This window comes from Cryptotermes secundus, unplaced genomic scaffold (assembly GCF_002891405.2).
Source record: "Cryptotermes secundus unplaced genomic scaffold, Csec_1.0 scaffold818, whole genome shotgun sequence".
Classification (NCBI taxonomy): domain Eukaryota; kingdom Metazoa; phylum Arthropoda; class Insecta; order Blattodea; family Kalotermitidae; genus Cryptotermes; species Cryptotermes secundus.
In genome coordinates, this window is record NW_019744129.1 from 287,016 (window position 1) to 302,090 (window position 15,075).

The 15,075-nt window shown below is 39.1% G+C and overlaps 1 protein-coding gene and 1 long non-coding RNA gene across 3 annotated transcripts in view; one reads left to right on the forward strand and one right to left on the reverse strand.

Moving 5' to 3' along the window:
- LOC111874536 (max-binding protein MNT) overlaps positions 1 to 8,692 on the forward strand; it is a 32,509-nt gene extending 23,817 nt beyond the window's left edge. For both annotated transcript variants that reach the window (XM_023870112.2, XM_023870113.2), the window contains exons 11-12: positions 3,449 to 3,578; positions 8,022 to 8,692. In XM_023870112.2, the coding sequence (XP_023725880.1) occupies positions 3,449 to 3,578; positions 8,022 to 8,048 (157 nt within the window). In that variant the 3' untranslated portion in view covers positions 8,049 to 8,692. The remainder of the gene's footprint in view (positions 1 to 3,448; positions 3,579 to 8,021) is intronic.
- Positions 1,668 to 14,481, reverse strand: LOC117283101. Its single transcript, XR_004514118.1, has 3 exons — positions 14,188 to 14,481; positions 13,437 to 13,630; positions 1,668 to 2,725 (listed from the first exon to the last, which is right to left on the reverse strand). It is a non-coding gene; the product is annotated as an uncharacterized LOC117283101 (long non-coding RNA).
- Between the last annotated feature and the right edge of the window lie 594 nt (positions 14,482 to 15,075).

The following is a 15,075-nucleotide window of genomic DNA, read 5'->3' on the forward strand; positions in this document are numbered from 1 at the left end:
AGCAGTGTTGATCAGGAAGTAGGTAAGTATTATTTCTTCTGATAAAAGCATTGATTTTCTTAAAGAGTGGAGTATTCTGTATTGTAGCCCTGTCTAGTTTGGAGAAAGCCTGACATTTCCGAGGAACGTGTCACCTCCATCTCCATGGGCAAAGGGTAAACCAAGCAAGAAACCAGCAGCAGCAGGTAGTAAGCTGCTTTGCTCACTCTTGCTCTTTGACATTGAAGCTCAGAATCAAAAGACTTTACGCTTCGTACTCACCACTGTGAGAAGCTCATGTCTGTCATTGAAATTACTGTACAGATATCCCTCATCATATGCAATTTAATGGGTTCCAAGAAATTGCCGTGTAATGCAAAAACATGCAAAGTGAATTATTTTTAAGATGGTTGTAATAGAGATGCATTCCAAAATACAAAAATGAAATTCGGGGTTTATATATATACACAACATTTTTTTTCCTCTCACTCCCACTTTTGATGCATAGAGCTAATTTCTCAGTTTCGTGATCATTTTTATAGACCATAGGGCTCTTTGGATGGGTGATCAGCTTGTTGCAAAGCCTCTGCCTCAACACAGGTTAACACAAACACAGAATAAATGCACACAGACACATTAAACATCCATGTCTTGTGTGAGATTCGAACCCATGATCCCGGCTTCCAGGCAAGCAAAGACAGTACATGCTTTGGAGTGCTCGGCTACTCTGGCCGTATACAGTTATTTTCACTTCATGAATCCAATCACATAACATTAATCAACAACAAATATACATAATTCAGTCAGATGACTCAAAAGATGCTGGCGAATGTGGAACACATTCATGCTGGACCAGGTCACTTGCAGAGCCAGTGGATTGATGAGAGATGACTTGCAGCTTTTTGCCTCTCACTATAGAGTTCTTTGTAGCAAGCCATAGCACTCCCAGTCACTAGTAACTTTGCAGACCTGTCCATGTTGGCATCATTACCATCTCTTATGCCAGTGGCAGTGTTGATATGCTTGAAATTTGCTTTGTTGAAAGATGTTAACAGGCTTCACATTAGAGGATTCATCATCTCCGTCTTTTATTTACTTCTCAACTCCAAAAGATCTGCGTTGCTGGGCTCCTCCATATGAGACTGAAGCATTTCCTCCACATTGGCGTGATCTACAATTTCAAATCCAGCAGTCATGGCCAGATCAACAGTGGCATTCCTTGAGTTGGCCCCCTCTTCAGGATGAAAGGCATGGAAGTTGATAACTACATCAGGCCAAATATTTCTCCAAATTCCGATCGTGCAGGACTGCAACACTTCTGCCTATGCACCTCCAGTGTGCTGTTCAGTGTGATCAACTACCTTTGACTTACCTTCACTCACTCATGGAGCTGAGCTATTCTTCAGAAGTCGCCAATTGTGCAACTACTGAAGAACTTTCCAGTATTTTATGGAGGCCAAAGGTTCATTACTGTGTCCACAAGAGCCCTCCACTGGTTCCTATCCTGAGCCAGATCAAACCAGTCCATACCATCCCATTGTATCTCTCCAAGATCCATTAATATTGTCCACTCACCTGTGTCTTGGTCTTCCCAGAGGTCTCCTTCCTTCTGGCTTTCCCACCAATATCCTATATGTGGTCCTGCCCCCCCATTCGTGCTACATGCCCTGCCCATCTCATCATCTTTGATTTGATCATTCTCATTATACTTGGAGAAGAGTGTAATTAGAATGATCAAGTCAAACTTCGACATGGAAATAGGAACTGGATAGAGTAGCCAACAAAGCATACAGGGCATTTTGTATGTGCAGAGATATGTTTGGGAAAACTTGGGGACTGAAACCAAAGGTAGTATACTGGATTTACACCATGGTTTTAACACTCACAGTTACATATACTGCCCCTGTGTGGTGCCCTAGGGTCAAATTAGAAACAAGCAGAGCTGAACTAAGCAAGTTGCAAAGGATGGCTTGCTTTGATATTCCTGGAGCAATCAGGGCAGTTCAAACAGCTGCAACTGAGGTTCTCCTTGGACTCCCCCCACTGTACTTGCAACTGTCCACTGAGGCAAGAACAGGAATTTATAGACTCTACCACAGTCAACAATTGAAACCCAAATCTGAAGGTTCTGGACATGCGTACATGACTCAGCATGAAAGAAGTCTCCATCCTACAGATAGGGACTGACAGAATGATAGTGAGACATGTCTGTGGCAAACCATTCACAGTCACATTCCCTGACACATGACTGTAAAGACAGGGTTCAGCCCAATAGGAAGGGAGGACTAATCTGGCACACAGATGGCTCCAAGACCAATAAGGACATTGGAGTTGGGGTGTAAGGTTATGGTACAAGACAGAAGCTTAGCTTCAGCCTTCTATCATATTATGGAACTGTTCTTTACATGACAGTGAAATGGTTGAAGTACACTGAAATTTTAGCACCTCATTGTTGATCTTCAGAAAACTCGGAGACTCCTCCTGTCAGGTTCAGCATGAAGAGATTGACTGCTAGTAGAATCAAGCAACTTGCAGCATGATCACATTACAAATAAAACTTACTCAGATTACAGCAGATTCTGGAAATGCTGTCCCTTTTTTACACGTTCCTCGCATCTCCATAAAAGTTTGCATTCACACATTGAAGTTCTCCTTTGGAAATACAACGAACATCCCAAGAGATATTTTTGTTTAGTTCTTCAGTTGTGTTAGCGTTTGATCTGTAAACTTTATGCTTTATAGTTCCCTGTAAATAAGAATCACATTGGTTGAAGTCAGGGGAGTTACTGCTAACAATTCTGTCGCCAGATACTTCCCTCAGAGCTTTTGTGGATTCAATTGCTTTTTGAACAGTAGCAGAGGCTTATGAGACGAATTCATATTAATGTTCATTTGTCAGCCACTTGAAAAATGGACAGGCATTTTGCACATGCCTTGCAGAATTGTGTCCTTCAATGAAATTGCTTTATTTATTCTATCTTTACTCACGTTGCATCATATACCATTATTAGAATCATGTAGTGGAACCTCATGTATTAGCCTCAAATTTTATGAAGGCAGTAAATCTGTGTGTTGACAACACTTTTTTAATAAAATAAAGTCTGTCTTAATTTATATACAGTTGTGTGATTAGTTCTTATAGGAGAATCTTCTTAATTTTCTTTTAGAACCACATTTCACATGTGTAGTGCACATCAATATTTGCTGAAATGAGTATAGCACTCATGACATCTTGACACATGAAGAAACGTAACTAGTGAGTGCTTGCTCAGTATCGGGATTCAGGTAATATAAGGCTTGGGGCAGATGAGCCCATAATGTATTATCTCACTTCATGATGACTGTTCAACTGTTTGCTAGGGGTGATCGTAAACTTTGTCCATTCTAAATGTTCTCAGTCCCCAAGAACAGATAATCACATGTCTAGATAATACATTGTGATAGTTTGATTTATTGTAACATTCTACAGAGCATCATCAAGACCAGAAAACCAGGGCCTTGGGGTAGAGCGTCCTGACGATGTGAGCCATGGAGATGATGAATATGATGCCTACAGGAAACGCATGATGCTTGCATACAGATTCCGCCCAAACCCGCTTGTATGTATATTATTATTACTTTACTTAACATTTTAATAAGTTTGTTGTGAGAACATATAAAAAATATATACACAGATGTGCGCATGCACACTCATACAGTGTGGTTACAAACTATATGAGTATTTTAAAACATTTTCCCTGGATTTATTTGACACCATCAGCACATAAATATTGTATTGTATTATCAGCCTCACTATGGCCCGGGGTTCGACTCAGCCCTTAACAGAAATGAGTACCAGGAATATTCCTGGGGGTAAAGTGTGGCCAGCGCATAAGGCTGACAAACTTACTGCCATCTATGAGCTGATTGTCTAGGAAACATAGGAGCCTCAACATCTCACAACCCTATGGACCTCCACAGCCTCCTACAGGAATACCTTTACTTTATTTTTTTTACTTTTATCATATTTACTCACATAATTTATGCAGTTTTTAAATAAAAATTCTGTTACCAAATTTGTGGTGAACAAAATATGAGAATACTACCTTTCACAGTACTTGACTGAGGTTGAGTTCTTTCAGAACAGAGTGTGATTTCCATTCTTTTTTATCTATAATTGATAACAATAATTTTTAATCTGGCTCTGTAACATATTTTCTGATGATTAACGCGTTTTCAAATCAGGCTCTGTAACATATTTTCTGATGATTAACACGCTTTCAAATCATTGTGTATTATTGCTGATCTAACATAAGATGATACAAATGATACAACCTTCTTATTGTATTGACTACAGTAAGGCACCCATCACATGATGTTTCTGACAGTAACAGATTATTTTTATGACAGCTTCTCCTCCCCTATCTTTTTTCACTTTCCTAGAAATGTCGCATGCATTTATTGAGTAGGGATGAGTCCATCATCACAGAAGGAAGTGGAAAAGCATATTGATGAAAGTAAGCCATTTCTGTGCTTGTAGGCTGTCTTAGATGTTCAGAAAAGAAAGTCCAAGTCACATTGCAACTGACAGTCAGTCAGTCTGTCTGTCTTGGTGTGGAGCCCCGGCTGGGGCTCATGACCAGATCCCCCCCCCTATATGAAAGTTACTGTCCCGTCCATTTGGGGCGCCCTCTCTAACAAGAGGTCAGGTCTGTCATTCGTCAGTCATGGTCCTTATTAGTAAGTCCATTGTCAGTATTTACATATTTTTACAAATTTAATCTTAATTCCTATTTCTATGTACAATATATACAAGGCCTCTGTCAGTACAGGCTCAGTACAGCAAATTATGCCCTATTTCTAGTAGTATTTGCTACCATGGCAGTCATATGCCTGACCGCTGTCAAGTTTAAGCCTCTTATGCTTTCTGTGCCAGGTTTTGCCTTGTCCGATGTTGCGAACATTCTCATTTTCATTATTTTGTATGACTTCTGCTTGTTTCCTGCATAATTTTGTTATATAGTCATATACGTACGGGATTCTGATTGCCATGTGCAAATCGCGGACTGGTGTGCACCTTGAAAAATTGCCAATGGTGTGGAGAACCTTGTTTTGCAGGCGCTGCAATTTCACTAGATGAGTGTCTGCTGTGAATTCCCAGGCAGGAAAAGTTAAAGAGTGATGAAGATAATACCATAATAACCATGTGGAGTGACCTTCATCCTGCTAGCATGCTCAGTTGGTTGCCATACATTCTGCCTGTACCCTGAGCTTGGCTGGCAGGGTCTGTCTGGGCATGAATGGCAGAGATAGCAATATTAATGCTCACCACAGATATGAGAGGGTGAAACATCTGAGCAGTTGCATTTTGCAATTGCTGTAAGACAGCAGCAACTTAACCATTAATGACAAATACTGGGATATCCATGTGTTGTCCAAATTTGTAGTTCACTTATCAAGACATTTGTGAAGAATAATCCATTGAATGTATTCAACCCCCATATGTTTCAGTTTTTATGTGTATGGCAGGGTACTGTATTTTATTAAGAAATGGATGGTGGTTGATTAAGAGTTTTAGCACTCTCAATCCACTGTCCCTGTGCAACTTCATCCATACATTAAAATTCGCACTTTGAAGGCTCTTTGTCCTTGTTATTTATTTAACACTACATGTTTTGGCCTGACTGGCCATCATATATGTAAGATTGCAGATGAGAACTGCTGCTCTGTTGTTACGCTGTTGTGTTTTGCATTTTATGGAGTAATATAAAATGCTTATAAAATACTTTGTTATTTTTTAGATAACTGTGCCATGGTTATTTCTGTTGAGCACACATTTCATGTGTCTGTAATATGTAATAATGAGTTATATTAGTGTTAGCGGCCTCCGTAGTCTAGAAGTAACGTTCCCACCTCATGACTCGTAGTACGCGGGTTCAAATACCCAGTGGAGGTCGTCGAATTTTTAAGGGCGGAAAAATTCAGGGAACTAGTTCTCCAGGAGGGACTTTAAGCCGTGAGTCCGTGTCATAGCTTTACGGCACGTAAAAGAACCTCATATCTCCAAAGGAGGTCACTGAGCCAAATTGCAGACGTTTCTAACAGCAGTCTCCAATACCTCTGGTAGATGGGGGAAGCATTATAGATACCTCTCAGCTAGTAGAGCCGGTCTCGCTGGCTGGGCGGGACTAATGGTAAGCACCAGTACCTGTATTATATAGAGACTGGTAGAATATCATAGAGGGAAGCACAATGGACCAGTATAGGTCTAAGTGCATGGGGAAACCCACCCTCTCCAATAACTAACTAACTAACTACATTAGTGTTGTATTTAAAAGATAAATATTGTCACATGTTGGGTGTATAACGCGACAGATAACTTCACACCGTATTTGATATAGCGAATTTTATTTCACATTCGCTCTTACAATCACACAAATTACAGATCCACAATTACTGCCATCGGCAGTATCACAAATGCTACACTGCAAATGCCAGAATACAACTGACACGTCACACTATGTTATATACTGTCTTTTTGTCCCTAAAATTGTAATGTTACTTATGTTTTTCAGCGTGGTGATTTCTTTTCCTTTGTTCTATGAGTAGCTGTTCTGGTTATTTCATGTGGTGGTTCTGTTTTTATATAGAGAGACAGAGTGTATGTGCTGCTAACTGTTCATTTCCTGCAGTGTTCTGAATATTGGGCTATGTGTATCAATGTTGGGTCATTCATATGTGAGTTATTTTTGCTGATTTTATATATATGGTATTTTTCTAATGTGTTTTAAGTGTTTTCCTGTTTATCTTATTTTGTCCAGTGTATCTTTTATGGTTCCATATGTATGTCCTGTGTTTAATATGTGGCTTGAGTATCCCAGATTACTATTATTGTTTCTATTTACTTGTATATGTTCTTTGTATCTAGTGTAGAATGTTCTGCCTGTAACACGTGTAGTGTTAAATAAATAGTAAGAAGAGACAAAGAGCCTTCAGAGTGTGAATTTTAATATGTGGATGAAGCTGTATGACGATGGCACAGCGAGAGTGCTAAAATTGGAATACACAGTGCAACAGGCTGCTACAATACAATATTAATTAAGAGTTAACAGAAGCTATATCATACCTATGTTGATCCATATATGGAATTAGAAATTTCTTCTCTATGGGCTGGGCAGCCAGTATTTGATTCGCAGCTGGAACATGAGATGTTCCACTCCCCCACAGGGTTGAGACCAATTTCTGGGGCCTACCCAGCCTCCTATCCAATGGGTACTGGGGGGCTCTTTCCCTAGGGGTAAAGCAGCTGAGGCTTGAAGCCAACCACTCACCTCCAGCTAGTGCTGATATCAAGAATGTTGGAGCTTTACCCCCACTCCCCCATGCATCTTCATGATGTGATGCTTATTTAATAAAGCACAGGAACAACTTTACATTTTACCTCACAATCAAGTTTAAGGTCTCAAATGTTACTGAAATTTCAATGTTTATTTTGACTGTAAATCTCAAGCCCTTACTGATAACATCTGCAGGGTATATACCAGCAGCAGGAAACATAACTGATTCTTCCATAGATTGTGCCTCTTAGCCTCTCACTCTTTTTGTTCTGTCATGTCTAACCAGCCACCTGCCAACCAATAGTCTGCGGCTAAAAGTTTGGGTTAAATATACAGTGCATAAATTGTGTGAGTAAACTCAATATTACAAAACAATATAGATACAGTAAGTGTAACTACAAACATTATGTGTGTTTCATTACTTGTGCCCACCCCAACCCCTTTTTAATATAATATAACTTTCATATAATGATTTAATTGGCTGTTCTTCCAATTGGATTGATTTCAAGACATGGTACACTGTTTCATGGACTGTAAGATGAGTTAAATTATAGCATACTTATATCATTAGTATGAGCCCATCACACTTAGATTAGAATACCTGCAGTATCTTGTGGTACTATTATACTATGCATGTAATATTTTTAGCCTGAATGAACTGTTTCAGATTATAACATCCTTTCTTTCTATCCTTTTACCACAGATGTTATTCTGTTCTTTTTCCAGAATAATCCAAGGCGTCCTTACTACTGAACTGGACTGTACTTAAGGAGAGCGTCTGTATGTCAGAAAATGATTTCTTCAGTAAGGCCGCTGGTACAGTGTCATTTTGAAGGATACTGACTTTTTCCAGTGGTACTTTATATATTTGAGTCTGGATAAAAATTTGCAAGAATTTCATTGTTGTGTTTAATTTTCAAGAAAATTTAACCTTTATTTTATATCCAAATATATCCCATCAACTGGCTAAATCACCAGGAATTTTGTGTTATGCTAAGCATTGTTGGTGAATGGATATTCGGGATAGTAACAAATGAAGTTGCATGTTTGTACTTAAAACTGCAATTCATAATTAAGAAAAAATGACATACATGTGTTTGTTTCATTTATGTGTGATAAATGCTTCATAATCATTTTTCAGTTAATGTTTTATTTTTTCAGTCTATGTATACAAAAATATACATCATTTTTGGTTTAGAATGAAACTCCCCAATTTAAGATTTCTTCTGGGAGCAGCTGATTTGAGCACTAAACTGAGTAAAATCTTAAATGGACATAGTCTAGCAGTGAACTTATTGACAGGGTTCATTGAATCTGGATGTTGAATAAGGGAAAACTTTGAAATGAGGAACATTAAATGGTGGTTCTGGTGCATGTTATTTTGCTTCTTTATTGAAGTGAAATAGAGATAATAGGATCTTGGCAAAATCTATGTGAATTCATTTCTCACTTTTTTACCATTTATTTTATCAATCGTGCTTTAAGTGTACAGTCAGAAGAGCTGTAGTTCGTGACATGTGGGCTTGACAGCATGGTTCTGGCACTTTATTTCAGAAGATATTCAATAAAGGAGAAATACAAGGATTGGATAAAAAGTAGTGGCAACATTGCTTTAACATGAAAGATGTGCATCAGGTGGCACTAGCACCGTCTGTAGCTGATAGCAGAAGTTCAGTTGAAATAGTGCAGTGAGTGGCTCTTTCATTGAGTTGCATTGTGCATCGTCTTGAAGTGCGGGCACCCACTTCAAGCACCCTAACAACATGTTTACGAATCAAGAACAGTGCCCCTGGATAAAAATTGAAGTTGCACAAAACTGTTATCATGGACTGCGAGAAGCATGTGGTGATGCTGCTTTGCCATATTGCACAGTGGCACAATGGGTGAAATTGTTCTGTGAAGGGAGGGATGACATTCAGGACGACCCCATGTTGACAACCACACAATTCAGCTTCTTGCTTCTTTGCTGGATGTCAATCGTTGATGGGCTGTGCGGGAGTTAGCTGCTGAGGTAGGCATATGTCACAAAACTGTGCTCCACATTCTGCACGATACTCTTGGATACCACAAAATTGCAGCAGCTCGTTGAGTACCCCATACAATGTCCAAGGTGCAACAATGGCAACTTTATGCAATTGCACAGGACTTGTTGGACCGGTACCACAGGGAAGGTGACAACTTCCTTGGAAGGATCGTCACTCTGGATGAAACTTGGGCTCGCTCATATGAACCGCACTTGAAGCGATGATCAAATGAATGGAAGCATCCTGGCTCTTCTCGTCCAAAAACACAGAGTAATGTGAAGGCAATGTTCATTGTGGCATATGACATTGATGGACTGATACTGCACCACTACCTCAATGACAGACAGTAAATGCTGCCTACTACTGCAATTTCCTGCGTAATCATCTTCGTCAAATACTCAGGAGAAAGCGACGACACTTGTTGGTATCAAACCCCGTCATCCTTCATGACAATGCAAGGGCTCATACTACTGATGCTGTCAAGGATCTCCTTTCCCGCTGACGATGGGAGATACTGCAAAATCCGCCATACTTACCCGATATGAGTCCGTGCGGTTATGATCTCTTTGCCAAAATGAAAGAACCACTGCTGGACATCAACAGAAGTGGATGCACTGATGGTGTACGATGCCTTCCACAAATTTAGCAGAAGGTGGTACACATGGGGGGCGATTATATTGAAGGAATGCAAGTGTGTTTACCTCAGGTATTAAGTTATTTCAGAACTATAGAAGTGTTGCCACTACTCTTTATCCGACCTATGTATATAAGTATTACATTTCTGGACATTATCCATCTTCCTGTTTTCATTTTAAAACACACCATTTTGGAGACCGAATTCTCTCTCCATCTTCAGGTGAAACCTGTTCAGATGGGCCCAATTGTTAGACCTAGTCCCTATCTCTGGACACCTGAACCAACACAAGATAGGGTATACAAACCAAGCACAGCACAAACCATTTACGAGAGTTAAGACAAAACATGAAAACCTTAAAAAACTCCACATGTACTTGGAGACTTAGCACTACTGTATTGTCAGTATAGAAGTCATCACTGGAGAGATAAATTCTCTATATGGTACCAACTTAAATACAAATTTTCCCACTTAATCTACACTGGATAGAGTTGTAGTTCTTTTAATTTTGCTGTGATAATGGGAGTCCAGATGGGACATATGTTCAGGCTGGATGGTCTGTTAAGAGACATGTGGGCAGATTCCTTGTATTTCCTGTATGTGGTGTTTTGTTCAATCAAGACATTCACTTCTTTCCAACATATATTGTGCCCTCCCTATGCATGTTGTGCTAATTTCAGTTTTTTCAAGCAGAGCTTGTGTCAGGTTATGTTTGTGCTCCTTAATACTTACGTCTAAACATCTGCCACAAGCATGTGGAACATTGTACACACACACCTTCAGCTGCCAGGCATCTCTAACGTATTCAGTTTTCATCAATTCCCCATGGAGCAGATGTTTAGTTTTGAAAATGACCCAGACATTGAAATGGTTTCCACTGCATAATTTCTTGTGGAGATACTGTTAACATATGAGATAATGACAGTGCCCTGGTATATTGTATGTGAAGGATGTTTGCTTCTCAATGGCTTCATTGACAAAAATTTGATTGAACTCATAATTTGTAAATCATTCTCTAGTTTGATTTGTATTTCTGTTATTCATTGTGAAATTTATTTGTGAATATTTCAGGACGATTCATAATTAAATTTAAAGCGTGGCAGATTGTGTTATGTATCTTTTATGGTGAATAAGTTATTTTTAATGTAACCTGTATGCAAATCTCACCCGTACATTGTTATTTTCTCAAGGCAAAGGGTTGAAAAGATTTTAAACTAGAAACTAACCCTATTATTTATATTGCTGACCCAACGAATCAGTATTTTCAATTACTATAGTAATTCTCAGGTGGGTGAATCCCCATCCTTATTACTTCCTACTTCCCTCCTCCCACCTAGAATTTGTTTGTGAGAACATTTTAAGAATACCTGTTGGTGTGGGAAATGTAAAATTTTTCTCATATTATTTTTTGTGAACTAATAGAAGAGATGTCAGCAGTGTAAAGAGCACTTAACTGACAGTCATAATATGATGGTAAATTCATAAAGTTGGTGACAGATAGCTTCTTACATGTGTAACTGTGGGCCTGTACTGAAAAATTATGTCAGAAGCCCTTCTGATTCAGGATTTGGGAAGGGTTAAATCAACATACTTTATCTAACAGAGAAGGAAGAATGGGCATCTGTTATAAAGGAGGCCAAGATTTTCAGAGGACTGTAGAACTCATGAACACATTCCATTTTCCTCAGATTTCTTATATAACTCTGTTACAGTTACTATTAATTTGTTTTATATATATTGTAACGTGTTTGGAGTAGATACTTCCATGGTAATGCAGCAACAGAAGGCTCATTGTGTAGCAACAGCCGAGGGTATAAAAGGCCAGCTTCTATAAGAGACCACTCAAATCCGAGACAGTAAAATATGGCAGCGAGTCCCAAGGACTCAGACCCGAGAAAGACTGCACTGGCAAGGGCCAGCAGCATATACAAAAGACAGAGAGGGCGCACCACAGAAACAAGACCGTAAATGCCAAGCAGAAATAAATGGGGCTCGACACCAAGACTGACTGACCGTCAGTCGCAGTGTGACTTGGACTTGGAGACCAGTCAGTTCTTACAATAGTGTAGTGCTGAGAAGAGCAGAAGCCAGCTCACACCAAAGGAAGGGAATAGAAGTCTTCATTGAGATTAGTGGTTTAAGAAGTGATTATAACAGTGAATTAATGGATAATCATAGGTTCAATAAATAATCGCTGAATCCGAAACCTACAGGAAATTATTTGTCGCGTTATATAGGAGACAGAAATAGGTTACCAGGTAAACACAACAATACGTGTATAGTATAAAACATGTTAAATATAGATCTGTATATGATATGTTAGATTTTTTTTTATGTAACCTGAAAATTCTGTAAACAGTACTTCATGGATATCTGTAATTGTGTATTATCTAGCTAACTCAATACCAAATTATACATGCGTGGCCCTAATGATTCATTTGTTCTTGTCATAAGTTAAAGAAAATGTTTGCACTGCCACTGTGTTACTTTACGTTCTACAAAAAAATTACCTTAAAAAGCTGCATGTTTCTTCATAGTTTATCATCATCACATCATTTTAGATCTAAAGTGAGTGGCACTAGTGTTGCTGCATTTTTGTTATTGTTGATTGTAGAAAAGTAAGAAGTGTGGCATTGAGATGACTTCTAGTGACAAAATGCTTTGTAATGCTTTTGAGCAGGCCATTTGGTTGCTGTGTGAAATCTAGAGGTGGTACAATTCTGAGTTTCCTGTACATTTTTTCTTTTAGCCTTGTTGAGTATGATTATGAATGTAAATCACATGGTTGTGTCCTGTGAATTAAAACTTCTTTTATCCTTATTGAGGTTTCACTGGAGCTCACACACAGTGTCATGGCAGGATCGGTTTTCGGCCTAAATAGAGGTGAATGCTGTAATAATAGTTTTTATTTCAAATCACTACAGTAATTGTAAAGGCTTGAAAATTACCGCTGAATCTTATCCAATTGCTTTCAAAATCAAGGGGAAAAATGTGCTGGTTTCAAAGCCAGGAAAGCTACCAAAACCGGAAAGTGTATTACATAAATACCTAAGGATGGGGGAGAATATATCTGGTTTTAGCTTGGGTAAAAGTTGACAATCCTACATGTTAGCAGTGATAAGACTGGTGTGCTGCCTTCATATGTGCCAGAGAGTTCCCAGTAAAGAAAGGTAGTGTTCTTATTGCAATACTAAACACAGATTTTGAATACTTATTTGTTACTGCAACGAGATGCACTGGGTAAACATAGTGTTCAAATATGCGAAACATTTTCAGGTGGCCTTCATCACTGTCAGTCATGCACCTTAAATCCTTAAAGCAGAATGGTCAAGTTTGGATAGTTCTTTCCACACTTTACTAGCCTTCTCTCTCTCTCTTTCTTTATTTTAGTGTATTGCATGCAGCCTTTATTTTCAGTTGCTTTAGACCTTTTCATTTAATAACAACCATGGAAGTCTTGCCCAAATTAGTGTCTAACTTTACCTTGAACACCTCATATGTTAATAGCTTCTATGGATGTGAGCCAAGCTGCCAGATGAAGTTTGCCAAACTAACAGAAGGCTGTGGTGTTCATATGTCCACGCCTGGTCAGTGCAGCAGCTGATGAAGAGCACTGGTGATGCATATCATGGTGCTTGCAAGTCCAAAAGACATATACTTGTAGGTTCATAATGATCCTAAAATAAGAAGAATTTATATGATCTGAAGTTCTCACAGTACCAGTTACGAATAGTTCTGTCCATTGCAACAGATTATGAATAGTGCTTTAACAATTACGATTGCTATTTTCAGGAAGGGGCTGAAGTAAATAAATCTTCTGTTGTTTTGTTATAGTACTAGTAGTATAGTAACACCGCGAAATGTAATTTGTATCCATTGTTGAAAAGTCAGCCGATTAATTGAAACCGATTTTGCTTTTTTGGGCGGGAGTGCAGTGCAAGCTAGGCGTTCGGCGACGGAAACCACGTGAAATGTACAATTTGGTTACTCTGTATTAAGATTTAAGTAACAATTAACGGACTGAGTCTCGGTACTGTCATATCAGCAGTGTCATATATGTACACGTATAAAGACGGCGTGACGCTGCGTGTAAGTAGATGTGAATTTCCTGTTTAGTAGGTAACGACGAAGTGGCACCATTAAGAAAATACTGCCATAGAAGGCTTCACTTGAAGCTCGCTGGAGAAAGTGATACTGCCATTGCTTGCTACCATCCGGCTTATTCACTAATTACCTGATCACTTAACAGATTTCCAGACCATGAATTAACGGAGCCGTGTGCATTTGAGCAGGTTAACAATGGGCACGACGACTGATTTTGAATTTGGGAAGGAACACGTGACGCGACTGATAGCAAAATGTGCCATTTTATACCGAACTGAGAAGAAAGTGTGGTCATACGAGACAATTCTGCGATATCAATTTTATGATTGCTGTAAACATCAGAAAGCATTCAGATTAGATATCGATTTAGAGAACTGTACGAGTACTCTCAGGGGCGTCCAGTTTGAAGAAACGGCCATTGTTCTGGATATTTGTGCGACGTTTCAGACATCAAGTGCTGGCTGTGAGAACGGATTTGGCCTGCTGAACTGAATTAAACCTAAATCCACAGCTAGAAGCTGATCACGTAGACACCATGATGCGAAAACGATGACAGTAAGGGACATCTCCTTACATTACACTCTGACCCCTCTAACCTGACTGCTTCATCCCCGGGTAGATTTATGAGAACACAGGTCAGAACCTTCCTCGGCCAGAAACCCGGCTGGATGTTACGCCTCAAACAAAATAACTGAACCCCTCTCAAGGAGAGGTGAAATTTTCTCCAAAATCGGAAAGTCGGCCTAAATTAGCCTAACATCGTATAGTTAACCATATCGACAGATGCGATATAAAAGCACTGGGCAGCAAATAAAGGCAGGCGCAAGAAGAGTCCAACGAAGCAGCAGTTCCTATATGCAGTCATCAAAGCACATACCTATTGCAGACATACAGTTATTCAACAATGTTTATATAAATTTGTTAAATTTGTATAGAATAACTGCATTATAACAAAATATAATCTAGCAACATGTGAATGTACATGTAATAGAAAATTAACGCACTACAAAGAAATCTT